The sequence below is a fragment of the Phaseolus vulgaris genome, chromosome 5 (genome assembly GCF_051622355.1).
Source record: "Phaseolus vulgaris cultivar YP4 chromosome 5, ASM5162235v1, whole genome shotgun sequence".
Taxonomy (NCBI): Eukaryota; Viridiplantae; Streptophyta; class Magnoliopsida; order Fabales; family Fabaceae; genus Phaseolus; species Phaseolus vulgaris.
The window spans coordinates 44,343,179-44,367,649 of NC_143502.1; the positions used below are offsets into that span (position 1 = coordinate 44,343,179).

At 27.9% G+C, this 24,471-nt stretch overlaps 2 protein-coding genes across 2 annotated transcripts; both read right to left on the reverse strand.

Moving 5' to 3' along the window:
- Positions 1-272: 272 nt before the first annotated feature.
- On the reverse strand, positions 273-2,235 carry LOC150027737 (isoflavone 3'-O-methyltransferase 4-like). The gene is made up of 4 exons (XM_090302308.1): positions 1,674-2,235; positions 1,282-1,592; positions 1,006-1,070; positions 273-741 (listed from the first exon to the last, which is right to left on the reverse strand). The coding sequence occupies exons 1-4, from the start codon at positions 2,162-2,164 to the stop codon at positions 445-447; spliced, it is 1,164 nt and encodes a 387-aa protein (XP_090158434.1). The 5' UTR covers positions 2,165-2,235; the 3' UTR covers positions 273-444.
- Positions 2,236-11,230: 8,995 nt separating this feature from the next.
- On the reverse strand, positions 11,231-13,132 carry LOC137821888 (isoflavone 3'-O-methyltransferase 4). The gene is made up of 4 exons (XM_068626682.2): positions 12,589-13,132; positions 11,851-12,161; positions 11,674-11,738; positions 11,231-11,558 (listed from the first exon to the last, which is right to left on the reverse strand). The coding sequence occupies exons 1-4, from the start codon at positions 12,996-12,998 to the stop codon at positions 11,262-11,264; spliced, it is 1,083 nt and encodes a 360-aa protein (XP_068482783.1). The 5' UTR covers positions 12,999-13,132; the 3' UTR covers positions 11,231-11,261.
- Between the last annotated feature and the right edge of the window lie 11,339 nt (positions 13,133-24,471).

Sequence of the window (24,471 nt, forward strand, 5' to 3'; positions counted from 1 at the left end):
TGCATCTATTAAAATCTAGAAAAATTAATTAAGACAATAAATATCCTTTTTTTGAGAAATATGAACATTTTTAGAAGGATTTCTCAAGACGTTAAAAAAGAAGGATATTATGCATGTTTCTAATGAGATTTAACTAAAGTTTTCATAATACACATTGGATTGATTCTGAATTTACTAGAGATTATTTAGTGCATAAATCATAAATTCAAAATAAATAAAAAAATTCTTCATGAAAATAGTGAAAACTCCAGTGGAAACGTTCTAATCTTATCTTTGCATATTTCAATTGTTTTATTTTATTAATATAAAAAGTGAATATAACATGATATATTACACACCAGGAGTTTATTCTGTTATTTTAAAATTATAAAAATAAACACATAAAACACATAAAGAAGCAATTAGAAATAAAGCAGAGGAAGTAGAGGTAAAGAGCATAATGGTCTACTTGAAGAACTCCATAACCCAAAAATTGTTTACATGACATTCATATCTGATGCCACTGAATCCAGCTGCTCTTGCCAATTTCATGAACTCTTCTTCACATCGTTCTTTACCTCCCTCGTGCTGAGTCATCATCAAAACATCCAGTTGTGAAACCCCCTTATAAGCATTACTAGTCTCTGGTGTTTTTGGAAGAACTGCCTCCACAACTATCACCTTTCCATCATCAGGAATTGCATCATAACAATTCTTCAACAGCTTCACACAATGTTCATCACTCCAATCATGAACTATCCACTGCACAGTTTACTTAATGTCAAAGCTCATTGAAGATTGGTATAAGTTTCATGCATCAGTTTCAATAAATCAAACTTTCAATCAACTGCTATTCATATTCAACATAAGAAACACGTTCGTAGTGGTTAGAAGTTTAAGCTAAAGTAAAAAGGGTGTTTGATAAAAGGAGAGATTCCTCTCCTCTTTAAAATTAAATACTATATATTTCCCTAGCACCCATCATTATGAATTGACCAAAATCCCCTGTAACACAGCCACACTTACCTTCATAAATATGGCGTCTCCTTTTGGCACATTTTCAAACATATCTCCCCCAACGTGTTTCACTCCTGCAATATTAGGTACCTTTTGCTTTTAAAACTCAACATCATATATTATTAACAAAGAAAGTATTGGACTCTAAGCAAGTAAATAGTACACACTATTTATGTTATTGTCTTGTAAAACTCTAAATTTACCAAATAAGTCTTCAAAGGACAAAAAGAACATTTTTTTTTTAATTTTGCAGAACCACAGAATTGGAATGTGTAAGGATGATACCAGGATAGGAAGGAGCCTCTTGAATGACATGAGGCAAGTCGAAATTGATGCCATGAATATGAGGGTATTTAGAAGTGATCAAGTTAATGTTGATTCCAAGACCACCAGCAACATCTACCAGTGTTTTTATGCCCTCAAAACCTTTGTAGGATTCCAGAACCTTCTTCATAACCAAAGTGGTGTGATTGATCATAGCTGTGTTGAAAACCTTGTTGAATCTTGAGTCCAAACGTGGATAGTCAAAAGCATGAGTGCCATAAACCCTGTTGAATGGAACACCCCCCTCCCTAATTGCATCTTTCAGCTCACTCCTATTTTAAAACATACCAATATGTTTGTGAGGGAAAAGGAGATAAAATGATAATAGTTGAGAGAGAGAGAGAGAGTTGAACCAGCTTTGTAGGAAGATTTTGTCTTGGAGTAAGGCCATCACGGGCCCCAAGGAAACTCCATCAGAATTGGGAGCAAAGAATGCGGCGACGGGAGTGATGGTGTAGAGGCGGTGAAAGGTGGGAGGAAGACGGTGGTCGGAAGTGAGGGAAGAGTTAAGAATGGAGTGAGAAGAAAGAAGTGCAAGGAGACGATCTATCATTGAGGCTGCTTCTGGGTTACTGCAACCAATCTTTGATGCTATTTCCTTAGCAGACACCTTAGCACCTTCTCCGGCTTCTTTCAGCACCTCAAAGACTCCCAGCTCCGTCGCCGATTGCACTGCCATGGAAAGGACCACGGAAGTCGCAAGCTGCATGGCACGGGAGAAGCTTTCTGCATCTTCTTCCTTCCTCTTCTCTTCATCATTCAGCGTTGAATCTGGAAGGCTTGCCATCTCCACTTCAACCTGCAATCGTTCACCAACTTCTCCACTATATATTAAACCATCCATTGAAAACCTTTATACTTTATTATTCTGAGATACTTATAATAATTTGGGTGTTGATATGTCAACACCACAATAAAAAACCATTCGTTGACAAATCAATAAAATAATATTTTAATTATATTTAATTTATTTTAAATTTTCAAATATTATTATAATATAATGTTAAGTATATGCTTTTTATTGTGTGTAGGATAATATTTTTTAGTTATAAGGCATTATTTTAAAGAGACAACACTAATATTTTGAAGGTAATAAATAACATTTTTTAATAAACATTGTTTATGGTGGTGTGGTGGCTAGCTAAGAACTTTATTATGAGTCTAAATAATTGATTAGATGATTGGCAAATTAATACAATTGTAAATGGAAAACCCAATTTCCTTATAAATAACACCTCTGACCTTTGATGGAGCTTGAGAAGTTTGTTGCATGGATTAGGGTTTTTGATATATAAAAGCTTTTCAATCCTTATAAATTAATATAATGAAATATGTAGTAGCAGAAATAGTTGTAGACAAAATAATATTATCTGAATGCGGTGTTTTAGCTAGGTATTCAGTGAAATCAGACCGCCACAATTTAATTCATTTTGATGGAAAATTGTGCGTACAACAGTTTCCAATGAGATAGTATATCCCTCAAAGATAGACTCAAATTGAAGATCAAGAATTATTGAAAATCAAAATTATGATTTAACTTCAAAATATTTATACTTACTTAAATAAATCTTAATTTATTTCCTTTTCTTGCATCAAGTTAGCATGGATCAAAAAAATTGTATAAAAAAAATAGACTTTTAGTTCAATTCTTTCCTTATCATTATTTCTTCTTTTCATATATTTTTCTAATTATTATTCTTTATTTTTTTTTTTAAGTTTCCTCTGCCTCACACTTTTCCATTCTTTTGTTTAAAATTTCTTGCTTCATTTGTATTTTTTTTTTCAAAACCAAATTTTATTGTGTGTGTTCAAGATCACTTTCATCTTTATCATATTTTAATTTAGAAAATTATCTTCTTCTTATTTGAAAATCTCACAATTCCTTTTTCTCTGTTGATATTTGATTTTTTTTTTATCTGTAATGAATTAATTAAATAAAAAGAAACTCTTTCCAACATGTATACATAGAACTCCTAATAAAACTACCTACAATACATGCATGCTAACTAAGAGACACACCACTTAGTTCCAAAAGAGCTATGTAATTACAACCCCAAAACCTGCTTCAAACCAACAAACAAAACCTGTTAGTACATATAGGCATAGCTTGCTACCAGCCCACCAAGCAAGCCACTAACACTCTAACCAGAAAGCAAAACAACAACATCTCAGACACCTTCCTCGGTAAGCAGAAACCAGATGAGAAAGCAGTTGCTACTCCATGATCTCTTCTCCCTTACATTCTATACAATATGGCATATCTGCACCTTTGTAACCAGCTTCTACCAGGAAACCCTTAGTAGAAAAACATCAACAAGATAAAGCTACACTTTTATAGAATCTACATAACACATTAAACAGAGGAAAAACATGTGTGCTTGGCTGTGATTGACCACCAGCTCACTGCTGCATGACCTGAAAAAAAGCAATAGACTATACCAGAACCTATACCTGTTCAATTCACTCTGCACCGAAAAACAAGAAACAACTCTTTTGGTCGTTAGACTTGCTCTCCACTCATGGCAGACAACTATACCAAACACCACCGCATGCAGCATCAAGCTTTAAATTACTGCATCGGAGTAATAAAATCTATCCTCCAGAAAGCACTAATCCGAACCATTTCCTGTCTATACCTTCCTTGACCTGCAGAAACCTGTATGGTCAGGACTACACCACACAACACCCAGCACAAGAACCACCCTCTTAGCACTCTGCTACCAACCCCTGCAGCACTAGAGCCTGCACCACGGCAGTGGGTCTTGGACCCTCTTTTCTAGACACAACTCCTCTAAAATAAAATCCAAAGAAACACTTTCTACCCTGCTTAAGCTCACACCCAGTTACTTAAAGCTTTTAACGCATATAGACGGATTAAGTACCCAATCCACAAAGGAGTAGTTGAAGGTATATGTCCTATGCTTCATCCATAACTACGACTTGAGCTGAGTCATATGAAAAACCTCTTCAACATTTACAACTCCCTCCTTAAAAAGAATAGAGTTTCTCTAGTTAATTACAAGATTATGCAGATATATTTTCCAGATGCATACACACTGATATTAGATTGAAAAACAGTGAAACACAAAAACAGCAAACCTTAATTCCAAATAATGTGATTTAGGTTCAGTTAAGGGCTTGACAATTAGTGAGGCAATCTATCACACTCAACTTGTTTTACTAGCCTTTAACAGATTATCAGTGTTCTTATTGAAACCAGACAGTTTTCCAGAAATTAAGAACAGTATGCACAGCGCCCAGAAAGAACAGATTTATTTTCAATTGAACAGATTTATTTCTTTGTTGTTTTATCAATTATGCAGAAACGAAATTGCAGAGAGTGAGAGAGAATGAACACAAGCAGTTATACTGGTTCACTCAACTGAGCTACATCCAGTCTTCACCAAAACCAGGTGGAAATCACTAAAACACAGTACAACCAAGTACAATTCCCACTGTTCTTGAAACCTACAAGAACTTAGGTACTCTTGCTGAAAAAACCTATTTCAGCTCACACACACTCTCCAAGAAAACCTATCAAGAAGAGTGTTCAACCAAACAATTACAAGAAATGAGAAGTGAAACGACTACACCTGATTGAGGATACAAAGATCTGCCTTAAACCAGTAGGAAAGATTGCTAGAACAGTAGCAGCACCTCACACCAAGCTTTTGGAACCAAACCAAGAACAAGCACTTTGTGATTTTTGAAATCTTTTAAGAACAAATGCTAATCCTTTGTAAACTCTTAATTCTCTGCTGTCAAAACTTGTTTTTGCAAATGTATGAACAACTTTTAAACTCAGAAACAAGTTTGCATTTTATAGAAAACCAACTTATAACAGATTTTTGAAAAACAGTTAAAGCTGTTATAAAATGAACAGATTGAAAATAAAATGAACAGATTTATTTTCAAAAGCAGTTAGAGAATTTGTTAAGTGAGGAGACTTAGTCAACCATTCTGGTGCTGAGATAAAACTGAAAATCGTTTAAGCTTGACATGGCACCAGAGACAAAAAGAATCTATTCATTTACAGATGAACAGATTTATTTTTCAAAACGAAAACAGAGAAAGTTTAACTATTTAAAACTCAGTCGTTTTGAAAGATAGAAGACTTAGTCAAAATACATGATGCACAAAATCTATTTTTTACAAGACTTAACCAAGGCATCAGTGTAAAAATGAATTTGTTTACTTAGAAAAGAACAGATTTATTTTTTATGCAGTAAACGTGTTTTTTGTAAAATAGTTTAAGAAAACTTATGCTTGTTCTTATCACATGGCCAGTGGTTATGAGGTGAGTTACTCAGCAAAAAGCCCTCTTAAACAACCTCTAAGCACTGCCTAAGACACACTTAAAGCAAAACAAAAATACACATGAAATGTACATAAAAGTCTTCATCAAACACAATCTTGAAGGGGCAGCAACCATCTTCAACAATCTCCCCCTGTTTGATGGAGACAAATCCCCATAGCTAACCTCATAGCTTTGTTGCTTTAAGAACCTGCACTGCACCAGATTTTAAACCAGAAAAAAACAGCAGTATTGCATAACATGAGAAATGGTTTTAAGGTGCAGAATTAACTCCCTGTTTCAGCTAGCTTCACCTAGCATGGTGAGCTATTTTTCAGCAGCTATTTTTCTCCCCCTTTGGATTCATCAAACAGCATATAAGCATAGGGAAAACAAAAATGAAACAAAAACCATAACCATAATAGTTCAGAAAATAAAACCATATTGTTCAGCATTACAGACATTTGAAAACTGATAAAGAAAGCATTAAAAACAGAAGACTACTGGTCTGACACAAATAGATGTTGACATGATCCCTCCTTGGTCTGACACAAAACACTTTAGTTAGTTGATAAAAATAATCATATCCAATAGTTCAACTTCAAATTAAAATTTTGTATCTATTTGATTATATTGGTTTAGGTCTCAAGGATTTGAAGAATTTTTAACTTTTTTTTAACTATTACTTGGATAAAAAGTAACTTTCAATAGTTTGATTATTGAAGTTGGTAGTCTGTGTACTGAAATTAAATAGATAAATGTAGATGTGTAGAAGGACTCTTGAAATTGATGATGATATGTAATGTAACACTACCAGAAAATCATGAAATAGTAACCAATTTTAGAAAAAAAAAATAATTAGTTGTTATAGTGACTAAATTAGAGACCATTTTAGAAACTAAAAAAAAACTTTTGCCTTCTAAATTAGTTTCTATTATGGTTATATAGTTTATAAATTGGTATTTAATTAGCTACCAAAGTTTTTGGTATCAAATTAGATTCTAAATAATTAGTAGTTAAAACCTTGGTAGCTAATTAAATACCAATTTAAAAACTATTTAACAATAATAAAAACTAATTTAGAAACGAATTTTTTTTAGTCTCTAAAATGGTCTCTAATTTAGTCATTATAACAACTAATTATTTATTGTTTCTAAAATTGGTTTCTATTTCAAGATTTTCTTGTAGTGTAAGGTTCAAATTGAGTATTATTATTAGTAACGCTATAAGAAAATAATTAAATATCAATTAATTTAGATAAAAAAATTAATTATTATATTGATTAATCTATAAATTAAAAAATTATTAATATTTACATTAGTTTCTATTAGTAATAAAAGTTTATAAAATAGTTTTTAAATTATTTAACCTTAACTATCAAGGTTTTAGTACTAATTACTTAAAATTATAAATTAGTCATTCATTTAATTAAAGACTATTTTATAATCTAAAGTAGTTAGTAACTAAAATCTTGGTAGCTAATATTATATATCAATTTGAAAATTATAAATTTTTATTAATAATAGAAACTAATTACTAATAATTTTTTAGTTTATAAAATAATATCTAAGTTAATAATATAATGACTAATTGTTTTTTATCTCTAAATTAGTTCTTATTTAATAATTTTTTTATAGTGTAAAATATTCTTTAACTAAGTCCAAAACTATGTTTAACCCTAGTTAGGACTATGAAATTTATTAGAATTGATTTTCGATTGGTTTTTAACTTTATGCACAAATTGTTGTTTTCTCCATATCTTATTTGAGTGTTGAGATTGCTCTAGTGATGCTCAAGTGATAACTTTAATCTTAAGTGCACAACATCAGTTTGAGTAAGAGAGAGAAATTAACGATTCTCTTTTGTCTTGAAATTTATCACTCAGATAATGATTGGTCGCTAAAGTGATGGTCACTTTAGCAATGGAGTTTTGTAGGTTTGACTAAGTTTTTTATTTACCTTTTCTTAAAGGGTTTATCATTAAAGTGTTGCTTTAAAGTTCAAGCGGTATAAATATTGATCAAGCAACATATTATAGCTTGTGTGAGAAAGATTTGCTTTAATTTAGATACTACACAGAGCATGAGTAAGAAGTTTAAGTGATAAAAACTCTTTCAAACCACATTACACAACTAACTTCAGTGAAGAAACTCTGGTGACATATTTTCATGTGTTTTTTTATTAGTTAGTTAAGCATCTATCTTCACTTAAATGATGTTGCATTGGTTTAGACAATTATTGAAATTGTTATTAATAAAATACCAATACAAGAAAATTTGTTATTTCATACTGGATTTGGATTCATATATAAATTTGCACCTACCTTCAAATTTTACCAACAAATTATTACTCCAGATAAAATTGAGTTACTTTGTTAATGAAAATGCCGTTATTAGTTTTATAGTTCAACCAATATTTAAACTATCACTATTAGTGTTTTAATGACAATATAACAAAAAATTATCATCCTAAATGGACTCAATAATGATGAATAATAAAGCAAAATCTGTCAAAAAAATAAAAAATAAAATTTTGATGGAACACTAATAAGTACGTTGACGACCATAAAGTTCGAGAGTCAAATACTATGCATAAACAAATTGTAGCAAGACTTAAGATCTTGGGATCGACTATAAATGAAAAAAATCTTTATAAAATTTATTTTAAACTCATCATTATCTGAGTATAGCTCATTTTAAATGACCAATAATACCATAGCACAACAAGTTGGTTCAAGAAACACTAGTACAAAATATGAAAATAATGACCATTTATTTAGTGCGGCTTTGCGCTTAAACGCATTTGCAAAAAACGCGGTGACATTTTTGAAATTAAATTGTTTTACAAATGCGGTTCTAGAGTAAGACCGCATTTGTAAATCAATTCAAATTATTTACAAATGCGGTCATAGTAAAGACCGCATTTGTAAATAGTTTAGGGTTTCACATTGATTTACAAATGCGATCTTACTCTAGAACCACATTTGTAAAACAATTTTACCGTACATTGATTTATTGATCTGTGTACTTGGTAGTTTGAGTACTGAAATTAGATGGATTCTTGAAATTGATGATGGTATGTAAAGTAAGGTTCAAATTGAGTATTATTATTAATAATGTTATAAGAAAATAATTAAATAGTTATTAATTTGGATAAAAATAATTATTATTATATTGATTAACTTGATACTATTTTATAAAATAAAAAGTTATTGGCTACATAAGTTTTTATTAGTAATAAAAGTTTATAAAATAGTTTTAAATTGATATTTAATATTAACTATAAATAGTTTATAAAGGTTTTAATAATAATTACTTTACATTATAAATTAGTCACTTATTTAATTAATTAAAGACTCTAAAATAGTTAGTAACTAAAATCTTGGTAGCTAATATTATATATCAATTTGAAAAATATTTTATAAATTTTTATTAATAATAGAAACTATTTACTAATAATTTTTTAGTTTATAAAATAGTATCTAACTTAATAATATAATGACTAATTATTTTTTATCTTTAAATTAGTTGTTATTTAATTATTTTTTTGTAGTGTAAAATATTATTTAACTTAGTCTAAAACTATGTTTAACCCTTGTTAGGACTATGAAATTTATTAGAATTGGTTTTCGATGAGTTTTGAGCTTTATGTAGAAATTGTTGTTTTCTCCATATCTTATTTGAGTCTTGAGATTTTTCGACTCACACGATAACTATAATATTAAGTGCACAATATCATTACTTGAGTAAGAGAGAAGAAATAACAATTCTCTTTTTCTCTTGAAATTTATCGCTCAAATGATGATTGGTCGCTAAAGTGATGATCACTTTAGCAATGGAGTTTTGGAGGTTTGACTAAGTTTTCATTTACCTTTTTCTTAAGTTAGAGAAGGGTGTATCATTAAAGTGTTGTTTTAAAATTCAAGTAATGAGAAATATTGATCAAGCAACATATTGTAGCTTGAGTGAGAAAGATCTTGATAAATAATTTTGCTTTAATTTAGATAGTACACAAAGCATGGGTAAGACGCTTAAGTGATAAAAACTCTTTCAAACCACATTACACAACTTGAGTAGTGGTTCACATTTATTTTATTTATTTTTTATTGTTGATAAAAAAAAAATACAACTTGAGTGAAGAAACTTTGGTGACATATTTTCATGTGTTTTTTTATTAGTTACTTAGGCAACCTATCTTCACTTAAGTTGATTGATTTATACTGGATTTGGATTCATATATAAATTTTCACCTACCTTCAAATTTTACCTACGAATTATTATTACAGGTAAAATTGAGTTACCTTGTCAATGAAAATGTCATTGTAAGTTTTATAGTTCAATCAAGACTTAAACCGTCACTATTAGTGTTTTAATGACAATTTAGCACAAAATTATCATCCTAAATGGACTCAATAATGATGAATAATAAAGACAAATCTGTCAAGAAAATAAAAAAGAAAAATTGATGGAATGCTAATAAGTACGTTGACCACCATAAAGTTTGAGGAGTCAAATACTACTCATAAACAAATTGTAGCAAAACTTAAGATATTGGAATTGACTATGAATGAAAAAATCCTTATAAAATTTATTTTAAACTTATCATTATCTGAGTATAGCTCATTTCAAATAACCTATAATACCATACTAAAAAATGGAATGTATCAAATTGCACAACAACTTGGTTCAAGAAAGAACAAGGTTTAAAAATTAGGAAAAGTAACTTAGTTTATTATGTAAGTCATAAAAAAAGTTAAAGAACTAGAAAAAAATTTATGAGAAAACATGATATAGGTATGTTAAAGGTTAATCAAACATCTAAAAATCTAAAAGACAATAATCGTCATTTATGTGAAAAACTTTCATATTTTGAGAAGGATTACTGAAAACATAAAGTTTTGGTTCAAAAGAAGGTAAAACTTAATGTTTACCTATACTAATCAAATTTAACTAAAGGAGGGATTACTTAGTGTTTAAATCATAAGTTTAAATAAAATATTCTTTATAAAAAAATAAAGTGATGAAAACTCTAGTGGAAGCGGTCTGATCTTATCTTTTACATATTTTAATTTTTTTAATTTTATTTTATTAATATGAAAAGTGAATATAACATAATATATTACACACCATGAGTTTATTCTGTTACTTTAAAATGTATAAAAACAAACATGAAACACATAAACAAGCAATTAGAAATAACACTAAGGAAATTATCTCAGTTAAAGAAATTCATGAAATAAAAACTAATTTTAAGAAAAAAAATAATTAGTTCGTTATAGTGATTAAATTAGAAACATTTTATAAATTAAAAAAACTTTTGGTTTCTAAACTAGTTCCTATCATTATTAAATAGTTTTCTCTAATTAACTACCAAAGTTTAAACTACCAATTATTTAGATTTTAAAATATTCTTTAATTTAGTCACTATAACTCCCAATTTTTTTTTATGTCTTACAACCAAAGTATTCTAGGTATATGTGTTTGTTGATTTTTCGGTGAATTGTATTTGTAGAGATAATCTATGTATAAGGGTTGGAACACTCCTAAAATGTTTCATTTATTTTATTTTATATATTCACTGTTGATAAAAAATATTAATTATTTTTTATCTTTAAAATTGATTTTTATTGGATAAGAGACAGATTCTTCTACTTGATGAACTCCATAACCTCTAAAATGTTGACGTGACATTCATATCTGATGCCACTGAATCCAGCTGCTCTTGCCAATTCCATGAACTCTTCTTCACATCGCTCTTTACCTCCTGGGTTCTGAGTCATCATCGCAACATCCATTTGTGCAACCCCCTTATAAGCATTATTAGTCTCTGGTAACTTTGGAAGAATTGACTCCACAACTATCACCTTTCCATCATCAGGAATTGCATCATAGCAATTCTTCAACAGCTTCACACAATGTTCATCACTCCAGTCATGAAGTATCCACTGTACAATTACTTAATGTCAAACCCCATTGAATATAACTCATGCATCAGTTTGAACTAAACTCTTTTTTCAACCAACTATTATTCATATATTTCCCTCCTCACTGACACTTTACCTTCATAAATATGGCGTCTCCTTTAGGCACACTTTCAAACATGTCTCCCTCAACGTGTTCCACTCCTGCAAAATCTTATTGTCTTGTAAAATCTCAAAGTTGACCAAATAAGTCTTCAAAAGACGAAAAGAACATATTTTTTTTTTAAATTTAGATTGGAACGTGTAAGGGTGATACCAGGATAGGAAGGAGCATCTCGAATGACATGAGGCAAGTCGAAATTGATGCCATGAATATCAGGGTATTTAGAAGTGACCAAGTTAATGTTGATTCCAAGACCACCACCAACATCCACCAGTGTTTTTATGCCCTCAAAACCTTTGTAGGATTCCACAACCTTCTTCATCACCAAAGTGGTGTGATTGATCATTGCTGTGTTGAAAGCCTTATTGAATCTTGAGTCCAAACGTGGATAGTCAAAAGCATGAGTGCCATGAACCCTGTTGAATGGAATACCCCCCTCCCTAATTGCATCTTTCAGCTCACTCCTAATAATGTATAAACAAACTTATTTCACTTGAGCAAATGAAGAAACATTTACTTCCAATCACATAATTTAGCAGATCGCATACAATCATAATGCTGAAATAGCAAACCCTGTTTTGACTCAATCATGTGGCTTTATTCTTTTATTTTATCACAACACTTATCACCCGCATTAAATTTGAACTATTGTATCCCTTTGATTAGCAAGAGAGAGAATGAAAGATTGCAACATCAAGGAGTCAAAACTGTGACCAACGACAAACAAATTGCACACAGACCATGACAAAGTTTGTAGAGAATCATCACTAGTTTTTTTGGTATAATTTAAGAGTGAAGTGTTGGATTTCTTTAAGATTTTACTTTAGATCAATTGAAGGTTTTGATCCTTTAAAAAAAATAATATAATAGTTGAAAGAGAGTGAGTTGAACCAGCTTTGTAGGAAGATTTTGTCTTGGACCAAGGCCATCGCGGGCCACAACGAAACTCCATCAGAATTGGGAACAAAGAATGCGGCGACGGGAGTCATGGTGTAGAGCCGGTGAAAGGTGGGAGGAACACGGTGGTCGGAAGCGAGGGAAGAGTTAAGAATGGAGTGAGAAGAAAGAAGTGCGAGGAGACGATCTAGCATTGAGGCTGCTTCTGGGTTACTGCAACTAATCTTTGATGCTATTTCCTTAGCAGAAAGCTTAGCACCTTCTCCCGCTTCTTGCAGCACCTCAAACACTCCCAGCTCCGTCGCCGATTGCACTGCCATCGGAAGGACCACCGAACCTACAATCTCCATGGCTCGCGAGAAGCTTTCTGCATCTTCTATTTCTGAATCTGGAAGGGTTGCCATCTCCACTTGAACACCTGCAAATCACTCACAACTTCCACACCTTAAACTAGTATATATTTACACACTACTCTTCTTCTTTCCCTTACGAAGACAAGAAAGAGAAGAGAAGGGAAGAAAAAAGAAGAGAAGGGAAGAAAAAAGAAGAGGTCTATATATAAAGGGAAAAAATCTTATCCTTAACCTTCCTTTTTCAGTGCTTTTTTTTAAGGTATTTTTTTACAAATTAAACAATTTTCTTCTTTAATTTTATAGTTTTGAATAGGCTGCTATATATTAACACATTCAACCCTAAAAACACACATTTCCCGTTATAATAAGTTAATATTTTATTTTATTTTTTAATTTAATAATATTATTATATTATTATAAACAGTGTCAAATGTAATTTTTTTTACTGTTTATGTGTTCATGCAATATTTTTCTCTTTTGAATAAACATATTTCAATGATAATAAATAATTTAAAATTAATTTCTCTGAATTTAAAATAAATGATACTTGTTTAGCTAAAGTAAATATAATGTGTATTTTTTATAATAAAAATAATTATGAATAATTACTGCAATATTTATTATTTTAGTGAAACTATCTATGGTAACTCTCTTGTAAAACAAACATGACTTACGAATCAATATTGATCATCATTTTTTAGCCATGATTTTTAAGCTACATTTTTGTGAAATGACTTTTAAAAAAAATGCATCACGGGAAAAGTAGTGTGACCTAAAATAATAAAAATATGGAAATTTTTCTATTTTGAAAATAGAAGGAAATTTTTTTAGAAATGTAACTTACAAATATTATACATCATGTGTCATAAAAGGTGGATAATTTAAACCACAGAATTTTTAATGTGGCTTATAATAATTATCAATAAACAATAAAAAAATTGTGAACTAAAAACCTCTATCTTATAGTTAAAATCTTTAAAATTAAATCTATGATATTTTTTTTTTATGTTTTTAAATATTATACGAAGGTTTTGAAACTTATGATATTGTATGGAGATTCTTAAACCCATTATATTTAACCGAAGTTCTAAAAGATGAAATTAAAAAATCCTTAAAGAACATGTTTTTTTTATGAATGGTTTAGCGTGTAACTTTAGATAAATAACTTAATAAAAAATTTTACCTCGAATAATGTAAAAACAAACCACTTTTTTTCTTATAGTTTTTATATGTGTTTTCATTAATGAATATATATATTTTCTTTAATAATATATTGTAAATTTTTTGTTGAGTTAACTTTACAATATGTTATATATAGGTTTCTTTTGAATTATTCAGAAGTTTATATTGAAAAGAATGGAATAAAAATTTGAGAAGGAAGACCATCATGATTCATACAATTAACTACTGTCTGAAAATAATTTTTAAATATGTTTTTTAATTGAAACCCGAAAAATTATCATAAGTTTTTGTGATGTCATAAAAGTATAAAAATGGAATATCTTTTCAATCTAATGTAAAAATAAGGCAGAATGTTAATTATAATATTGGAAATGATTTTTACTATTTCTTCTGTAATTGGCTAGATTTTGTATAAATTGTCAAAATACTCCTAATTAATCAATTTAAGAAGTCTAAAATTGATTTTTAGTGAGAATATTTTGATACTTTTTATCTTTAAAAGTTGAAGTCAAGTTTATCAGAATGATCATGAGTACTTTGATTATTTTATACAAAATTATATAACTATAGTAAAAATTTTATAATTATGTAATATTGTAGATCATATTATAAGTGTAAAATAAAGTTCTAAATATTGTGCTTATTGTTATCACTGTAAAGTAAAGTAATAAACTAAATTACTGCTGTTCAATTTGACCGTTCTGAAAATAAAATATATTACCCTTATGATCAAATTGATAATACTGTTTGTGATGATTTGCAAATTTTAAAAAAAAAATCCTTTAACTCTTATTTGTAAAGGAATCCATCCATTATTACTCTGTTAGGGATAATACTATGAGTTAAATCCACTAAAAAACGATCATTTACCTTCCACGGTGATTTAACTTTCATATGTGAGTTAAGTGTGAACGTGATTTTTTTACCAAATCCATGCAAAATTGATGCAAAAGTATATTTTTTTGGAAATCTGACGCATAATGGACGTAAATATAGATTTAAATAAAAAATGGACTATAATTTATATTTATTTAATGTATAATATGGTAAAAAATATTATAATTTTTACTTGTTTATTGTATTTATTTTAATTTTTTTAATAATTTTGGTATATGTTAGTTAATAAATTGATTACGTGTTTATTTTTAAATTATTTTAAAAAAATATCTTAAACAATTTAAAAAGAATTGAAAAATGTTAAAAAATAATAATTGAGTAAAAGAAAAAATGTAATTAAATTTATAAATGTTATACAAAATACTTAAATTTTTTAAAAATTAATTATTTTAATTTAATTTCATTTATAATAAGTATTTAGATATAAATTAGTTAAATTAAATTTATTAAATTGATTAATAGTTTAATTTAAAATTATTTAAAGAAATTATCCTATAAAGTTTATAAAGAATTGAAAGATGTAGAAAAATAATAATTGGGTAAAAAAATACATATTTAAATTTTTAAAATATTATGTATTTATTTTTTGTTGTATAAATTAAATATATGTTTTGTTCTATAAATGAAATTAAGTTTTTTTTTCTATAAATTAAAATAAATTTTTGTTGTATAAATTGAATTTAATTGTTTTGTATAAATTAAAGAAAGTTTTTCTTATAAATTATATAATTTTTTTATACATTAAATTTATTTATTTGTTATATAAATTTTAAATAAAATAAATTAAATTTTTGAAAGTTTGAATATAATTTTTATTAAATTATATTTAAGCTACATACTTATGAAAATTTTCAAGTGCCTCACATTAATAATAATAAGTATAATAAAAATCATAATATTACAAAAGAATTTGTTTGGTTTAGTGGTTAAAGCTTATTTGGTCACTGAAAAAAATAAATAATCACTTGACAACTTAACTTTTAAGAGTAATGTGATTATTGAATTTTTTTTTTTTAATTATAAGAAAAAATGAAAAAATGTTTTTATTTAATTTAACAAAACTTATTTTCTAATTAGTTATTTTGACCATTCAATACCCAAGTTTTTTTTGTTTTATTGATGAATGTTCTTTTTGAAAATTCTACTATATCAAAATTCAAGTCTTTTTTTCTACTAGAGTCACTACAAAAATTTATTATTTTAATAGAGATTTATTCGTGGAGGTTTTTATAACATCTGGTAATGGACACTGTTAGTAGAGGTTTCTTAAATCCCTGATAAACATCAATAGTTTTTTAATAAGTCAAAGTAAAATATTTCAATTTTCTTCCTTTCTCCTAGAGAAACAATGCTCTCTAACGTCAACCCTAGGTTATTTCTCACATTTTTTGTTTTCATTTCCAACTTTCAAAATCCAACAAGACCCCATTCTCTTCTTTCACTCTCTATTTCGTCTTCTATTTTCATCCTCATCTAGCAATCATCTCTTTCTCTCGCATTATTTTCATCATCATCTTCTATTTGACTCTGGCTCAGATTCACTTTTCCAAGCCTTCAGGAAGAGAGTGGCAATGTTGTATTCCAGGAAGAGCGAGTCAATATATAACTTCTTCTATTTCATCATTCCAAACTATGTACACATACGAAGAAACTAATTTCATATTTTTCTGATAGAAACTGATTGAAGGAAGATTTGGTGATGTAATGGAGGAAGTCGTGAGGACTCACCAAGCTATCAAGTAAGACAGAAATCTCTCACTTAATTTTAACCTCTAACTTTGACTTGTCTGTTTACTTAACATATGTAATCTTTAACAAAAATATTAACAAGAAAATACGATAGAGTAACGTGTATAGAGTAACGTGTATAGAGTGATGCAATAATGTATTAGAGTATTGTATCAGTATTTCCATTGCATATTAGAATTTAGTTAATGAAACCCAGTTTTAACAGTGAGAGATGGAATTTGTGAAGAAATGGTGAATGAGATTTATGAAAAAAAAAGGAAGAAATTGAAAATGCATTGAGTTAGTTTGAATCTGTTTTGATATTTGTATTAATGTGTGAAATGAAAGTCTCTATATTCTAATGGAAGATGAAGAGCTCTTTCTGTGGCAATCATGCTCCTATTCTTCAATATCATAATCATTTCCGACAAAGTTATTAGCTGTAGTGGAATAGTTTGACTTGCCAAGATTGAAGCTCATGTGTGAATCAATATTTTGTAGTGACATATCTATATATTTTGTTCCATATATTCTGGTTCTTGCAAATCGTTATCGTGCTAATGAGTTGAAGTCCATCTGTCAAAAATTTTGTGTTGAAAACTATGATGGTGAGAGTTCCTACTTAACTACTCAAATTGAGTTTTCAGTTTAGAATGTTTTAGCCTGAAACATGGTTTCTGCATTAGTTGTTAATGTTTGGAAGTTGATTCTCATATTCTTTCATCATTGTCTGTTGCAGCTGTGAAGAAATCTGGTGGTTTGGAGTATCTCAGGCAAAGAGGTGAAAGTTCAAAGGTTCACATTTCTAATGCTGATAACAACAACAATAATCCATTAGGCATTACTTTTAAGATTTGGAATGATCAAGAAAATTAGTTGATTATAAAGACTATGTACTCTTGATAAAAAAAAAGATAATGTATTACTTAGAAGGTACCATGTTTCTTCATTATATTATTTTGTTGGGTAGTTAGTTGTATTAAATATTAATTTATGTTTTCCTATTTAGCAAAAATAAATTGAATAAACTTGTACTGGATTTAATACTTTTACTTTTTGATGCGAATTAAATGAGTTTACAATGTTTATGATATTCTCATTATTATAACTTTTATGAAATAAGTTTATTATATTCTCTATGAACGTAGATCCATGAAGGAACAAGAAAAAAAATCATAATTAGAGGTAGGTACAAAACTTTTGTTCTGCACGGAAACATTTTCCAAAAATATATGGGATTATTATGAGTCAAGTCTTGCACAATTATTTGAGGTTCAGAACAAACTCTACAATGTAAGACTTGATTATTTTCATTCAAAAATTATCTTGATGATGATATATATAAGTGATGAAGTACCACATACTAATTCAAATCTAAAACACAATCACGACCAACTAGATTTAACTTATGATATAAACATATATATATATATATGCCTCGGTTTCATCAGTACTTCATCTCAAAATAATAGATTTTTTATTATAATATTACTCATTATATGAATAATAATAATAAAAAGACAAATTGAAGGGTTATTTTATTCAAAAATTTTATTATTTGTCACATATTTTTTATATATCCACCTCCTAGAAATAATAGGAGTTTTCAAACTGCCGGAAATAGCGGGAGTTTTCAAAATCGTCGGAAATAGTGAGGTTTTCAAACAGTTGAAAATAGCGGGGGTTTTCAAAAGAGTCGGGAATAACGAAGGTTTTCAAAACTGTTGGAAATAGTAGGGGTTTTCAAATTGTCGGGAATAACAGTAATCACTTAGCGACGTTGAATCTTTCAGAGAAAAAGCAAACCGCGAGTAATACACTTAACATGGGTTAAAACTGCAAAAAATAACCCATTAAAATTAATTTATTTTTGTAGTGAGTATGTTTTTCTATAAGAGTATTTTAAGGGTATAGTTTTGTCAAGAGTAATTTTTGTTTGTAACAAGTAGAATCAGTATTATAAATAGTTTTTCTTTTCCATTATAATCAAAGATTTACCTTTTCATAACTTCTGTAATAAATTTTCATTAAATAGTAATGTAGAGTGCAAAAATAAAATTTTATATCTGATTTAGAACAATATTAAAAAACCTTATGATATTTGGTACAATATTCTGAATAACAAAAAAATATTTTATTTCTTATAACAAAAATTATAATTTCCTATTCTAACAAATTTAAAAACTATTTTAAATTAAATTTTTTGAATATTTAAAAAAATTAGAGAAATTTGAATTTGAAAAAAAATATAAAGAATCCAAATTTTACAATTTTACCCTTTAAATAACTATTTTTTTTAAAATTCAAATAATTCTTTCCAATAAAAAATAACCTACACAATAAAAAAAATTGCATACAACAAACTTAAAAAATTAATTATTTTTGTAATAATTTTTAATAAAAATATTTTTATAATTTTATTTCAATAGTTATTATAATAATAATTTTTTTATAAAGAAAAAAAGTGTAGTTATTCCTCTTTAAAAAAATATATTTGTTTACTATATAAAATAAATAATTTATTTTTATTTTATTTTAAAATAATAAATAATTTTTCTTAAAAGTAATTGATATATATGGATAATAATTTCTACCTTATATAAATATTTTTAAATAAAGAATAAAATATATTTTAAATTCATGTTTTTGTATATAGTAAGATTTATAATAATATTTTAAATTTATATCACATATTAATTATATAATATTTTATAATAAAATAAAATAAAAATGCACTTATATCACATATTAATAATAATTTTTTTTATAAAGAAAAAAAGTGTAGTTATTCCTCTTTAAAAAAATATATTTGTTTACTATATAAAATAAATAATTTATTTTTATTTTATTTTAAAATAATAAATAATTTTTCTTAAAAGTAATTGATATATATGGATAATAATTTCTACCTTATATAAATATTTTTAAATAAAGAATAAAATATATTTTAAATTCATGTTTTTGTACATAGTAAGATTTATAATAATATTTTAAATTTATATCACATATTAATTATATAATATTTTATAATAAAATAAAATAAAAATGCACTTATAGGTCTGTGTTTTCATTAGTTAGTAATAATAATAATAAAGATAAAAGTAATGTATTTATTCTAAAACAATATGCACAAAGTTTTTTCGGATTCTGTATAAATGGTCAAAAATTCACCTTTTTTTTCATTAAAAGTGATGCATATTACGAAAATTTCATTACTCGAATCTCTTATAGTCAAATTGTTGGAATGGAGTTCCAATTTTGTCATGGTTTGTTAGTGCTTTATTAATATAATTTTGGCAAAAATTTGGTGTTTGATACAAAACTTAAGAATTAAAAAATTACAATCTTTTTCTAAATTAATTTATGCACAAGATAATTTTATAATTTTGAAAAATGTATTTTTTATTATTTGAAATATTTATAAAATTTGTCCACTATTTAATACACGAAACAATAATATTCTAGCTTTATTTCTACGAAAAATAAATATTAAAGTATGCAATCAATCACTACCACCTTGATTAAAAGTCGACTCAATTTATCAAATATCATTATTTACACTTTTATTTCTCTCTCTAACATTCTTTTGTTTTTATTTCTTTATCTAGCACCCTTTTATTTTTATTTTCCTACCTATCACTATTTCAAAAGTAAAAAAATAATAATAATTTTTTTTTTAATTTTGAATGGATTAAAAAAATAAATATTTTTAATGTTTAAAATAGTTATTAATGAATAAAGAAATGAGTTTCTAAAAAATAAAAATAATAAATAATAAATTAAAAATGTTTAGTTTAATTTTTTTTAAATGAAGAAAATGAAAATTTAAGCCCTACAACAACATAAAAGTTGAATATATAAACATAAATTAGTATTTATTTTTATTATTATTTATGATGTAATCATGTTAATTTCAAGTAAAAAATATAGGATATAATTATAAAAAAAATCAAAATCAAAATCAATTAATATTAATTTGTAGTGGACACATAGATAATATTATAGTGTCTACTCATTTTTAAGCATTAAGTATAACATTTGCATTAATTTTTTTTTTAGGATTTTGCATTTAGGGTAGACACTTCAATATTATATGGGTGTCAACTACTAATTAATACTAATTTACTTTGTTTTTTTTATAATTATGTCCTGTATTTTTTACTTGAAATTAACATGATTACATCATCAATAATAATAAATAAATACAAATATTCATTTGTGTTTATAGATTCAACTTGTATGTTGGTGTAGGGTTTAATTTTTTATTTTCTTCATTCTTAAAAAATATTTAAACTAAACGTTTTTAATTTATTATTATTTTTTTGTAAAAAATATTTCTTTATTCATTAATTATATTTCTAACTATTTTAAACATTAAAAATATTTATTTTTTTTTAATTTATTCAAAATTAAAATTATCAATTTTTTTAATTTTTTAATTTATTTTTTTACTTTTGAAATAGTGTTAGATAGGGAAATAAAAACAAAAGGGTGCTAGATAAGGAAATAAAAACAAAAGGGTGTTAGATGGGAAAATAAAAATGTAAATAGTGTTATATGAGGAATTGAGTCTCAAAAGTCTTCTCATAATTTAAATTTAAATTTGATTTCTTTAAGCTAACTCCTTTATGAAATTTGTATTATTTTAATAATATACACTACAAGAAAATCATCAAATAGAAATCAATTTTAGAGTAAAAAATAATTAGTTGCTATAGTGACTAAATTAAATATCACTTTAGAGACTAAAATATTTTTTAGTTTCTAAATTGGTATCTAATTAATATCAAGGTTTTAATGACCGAACTGTTTTGTTCAGGTTCGTTATTATACTGAGTTAAAAACTTTGGTTAGGTGCCGACCAAACTGCTCAGGAGATAAGGGAATATTTCAATCACAAATCCTACAATATTTGTTAAAGAAGTAGTAGAACACCATTTATCATTTCAAAAATTAATAAAAGTACATGTACCAATAGTCTAAGAAATATAATCAAGTATATGAGAATAAAATTGTATAATTCCAGGCCAAAGATATGAGGATCTATAAACCATTCTAAACTCATATTTTGATTTAAGAACCCTGACTTTCAGGAGAAAAGACAAAGGTCTGTTACTATAAACAAAGTTCCAAGCAAGCTTAAGAAGATATATATTATTTTCACGATGAAGGTTAATAATCTTCAAACCTCATTCTAAAAAGGAAAACAAATCGTAACCCAATTAGTGGTAGATATGCATTTTTTCAAAATATCACCAATCGAAATAAAATTTCGACACCCTTCTCAACTTGCTTAAAAAGTGAAACATATATACCATTTGTACACATTAAATATATAAACTAGAAATTCAATAATCACCATATTAACCAACTAAATCAACCCATCATGCTAAGAAATAAGTTGTTCAATTCCTTTTTCAGAAGGTATTTGAACTTATATTATTAGCTTCATCATTTTAAAAAAAAGTTCATCTCAAATAGTTTAACTCTAGATTAATTTTTTTATATTATTTGATTTTATTATTCCATACGTATAGATTTGAAGAATCTTTAACTTTTTGTAACTGTTATTTGGATATTTAGTAACTTTCACATAAAAACTTTTCAAAATTGAAATTGATTTCTAAACTGTATGAGTCTTATTGTTTTAAATTGGTGGCTTGAGTATTGAAATTAAAGAAATAGACATTGAGGTTTAGGGTTTTTTTGAAATTGATAAGAGTATGTGAAGGTCAACTTGAGTAATATTAGTTATTTTGAGCTTTATGTTTTTTTTATCAGCAAATAGTAATGAAATTAAATGAGACAAATTCAGGGGTGGTCCAACCCTTATACAGCAAAATGATGCTCACAAAGTACCTTTCCATCTACATATCAACCAAAAAAATAACAAAGATCAACCAATATAAAAAACTAAATTGAATGCATACATACCAAGGGTTCTAGACACCAATCAGAGAATGAAAAATTAGCTGACGGTATTTTTGAAGAGATCTAGGACCAAACCTTAATCTGTGTCAGAGAGAACACTTCAGTATGATCAACCACTCCACCTTTAAATAAACAGTTATTCTTGTGCCTCCATATCTCGCTAACCAACGCAATCCACAAGTTGCCCATAATAAGATTAACTGAAGTGGGTGCATCCAGAATCTTGAAATGTTCAAAATGAGACCCAAGATCCATAAAATCGACTGATCTTAGTCCTAACCAGTCATAACAAAGATTCCAAATTAGCCAAGCAACTCTACATTCGCCGAACAAATGATTTGTTGACTCCTCTGACCTCCTACACAAGCAACACAAATTACTCTCGACCTCGATTCCTCTTCTCTTCAGATTAACCCTACAAGCAACCTTGTTTTCAATCACTCTCCAAGATGTGACTTGAGCTGAGGGAAGCGCCCTAATTTTCCAGAAAAAATTATAACTTCTTGAGTCTTCCTCACTTCCTTCTCCCCTTTAAAAACCATAAGCGAACTTAACTGAAAGCTCTATTGAATCACTATCCTTCCAAACACATCTATCCATTGTTTCCATCTCGAGCATCTTAGTAGAGATCATCTCTAAGAATTGACTTTCTTGCTCCTCTTCCCAAGCGAACATACCCCTTCTCCACCTTAAGTTCCACTCCCAAGTCCTGTTCCCCCATATACCACAATCACATAAATTTGCCTCCTTATTAACAAACAAAGAAAATAATCTTGGAAATCCAATCTTCAAGGCTTCTGAGTCTATCCAATTGTCTGACCAAAACATAACCTCTCTCCCGTTTCCGACCTCCAAATTCAAACGATCTTCAAACTTCCTTCCCCATTCCTCAAACCTTCCTTAAATCTCTCCACCACATAAAGACCTTACTATTATTACCTCGCTGCTCCTTCAAACCTCTCTATCCTCCATACTTAGATTCCAATACCTCCCTCCACAACCCCTGTTTCCGTTTTCAAACGCCAAATCCATTTTCCCATTAGAGCCAAATTAAACTGCCTGACATTCATAATACCAAGCCCTCCTTCTTCCTTGGATTTACAAACCTTATCCCATGCCACCCAGACAATCTTCCTTCCATCTAACCCCCATCCCCACAAAACATTCATCTGCAGGCTCACAATCTTCTTTAAAACAATAGGCAAAATCTTGAATAGAGAAAGATAAAACAAAGGTATTGACGACAAGACCGACTTAATTAAGCATATCCTCCCCGCCATCGAGATAAATCTTTCTTTACCCTGTTAACCACTTCATCCCATAACTCACCCCTCTTATGACACCCCCCTACAGGCATCCCCAAATACTTAAAAGGAATTCTCATCATCTCACAATTTAGAATTGTCGCAGAGTGGAGAATCTCCGACTGCTCCATCCCAATCCCACCAAGTTTACTCTTAGAAAAATTCACCTTAAGACCATATACCAATTCAAAATAGTTCAACGTTACCTTTATATTAAAAACACTTTTGCTATTTGCCTTACAATACAACAATGTATATATTGTTATTGTTCTATAATTAAATTTTAGCGTAAAGATTGTTAGAGTGATGCTTAAGCAAACTTTAACCTTAAGTGAAAAGTATTATTATTTAAGTAAGAGAGACAATAATAATAATCTCTTCTCTTGAAATTCATTACTCAAATAATGATTAATTACTCAGTTTGAATGTAAAAATTAAGTGAAAAATATTATTGTTTAAGCAAAAGAGACAAGAGAAAAATC

Excerpts from the sequence above, each read along its gene's own strand:
- LOC150027737 (XM_090302308.1), bottom strand. The coding sequence starts at position 2,164 with ATGGATGGTTTAATATATAGTGGAGAAGTTGGTGAACGATTGCAGGTT. Across the intron at positions 1,071-1,281 it reads AGAGGCTCCTTCCTATCCTG|GAGTGAAACACGTTGGGGGA; the intron begins GTATCATCCTTA and ends CTAATATTGCAG. Across the intron at positions 742-1,005 it reads GAGACGCCATATTTATGAAG|TGGATAGTTCATGATTGGAG; the intron begins GTAAGTGTGGCT and ends TAAACTGTGCAG.
- LOC137821888 (XM_068626682.2), bottom strand. The coding sequence starts at position 12,998 with ATGGCAACCCTTCCAGATTCAGAAATAGAAGATGCAGAAAGCTTCTCG. Across the intron at positions 12,162-12,588 it reads AAAATCTTCCTACAAAGCTG|GAGTGAGCTGAAAGATGCAA; the intron begins GTTCAACTCACT and ends ATACATTATTAG. Across the intron at positions 11,739-11,850 it reads AGATGCTCCTTCCTATCCTG|GAGTGGAACACGTTGAGGGA; the intron begins GTATCACCCTTA and ends AAGATTTTGCAG.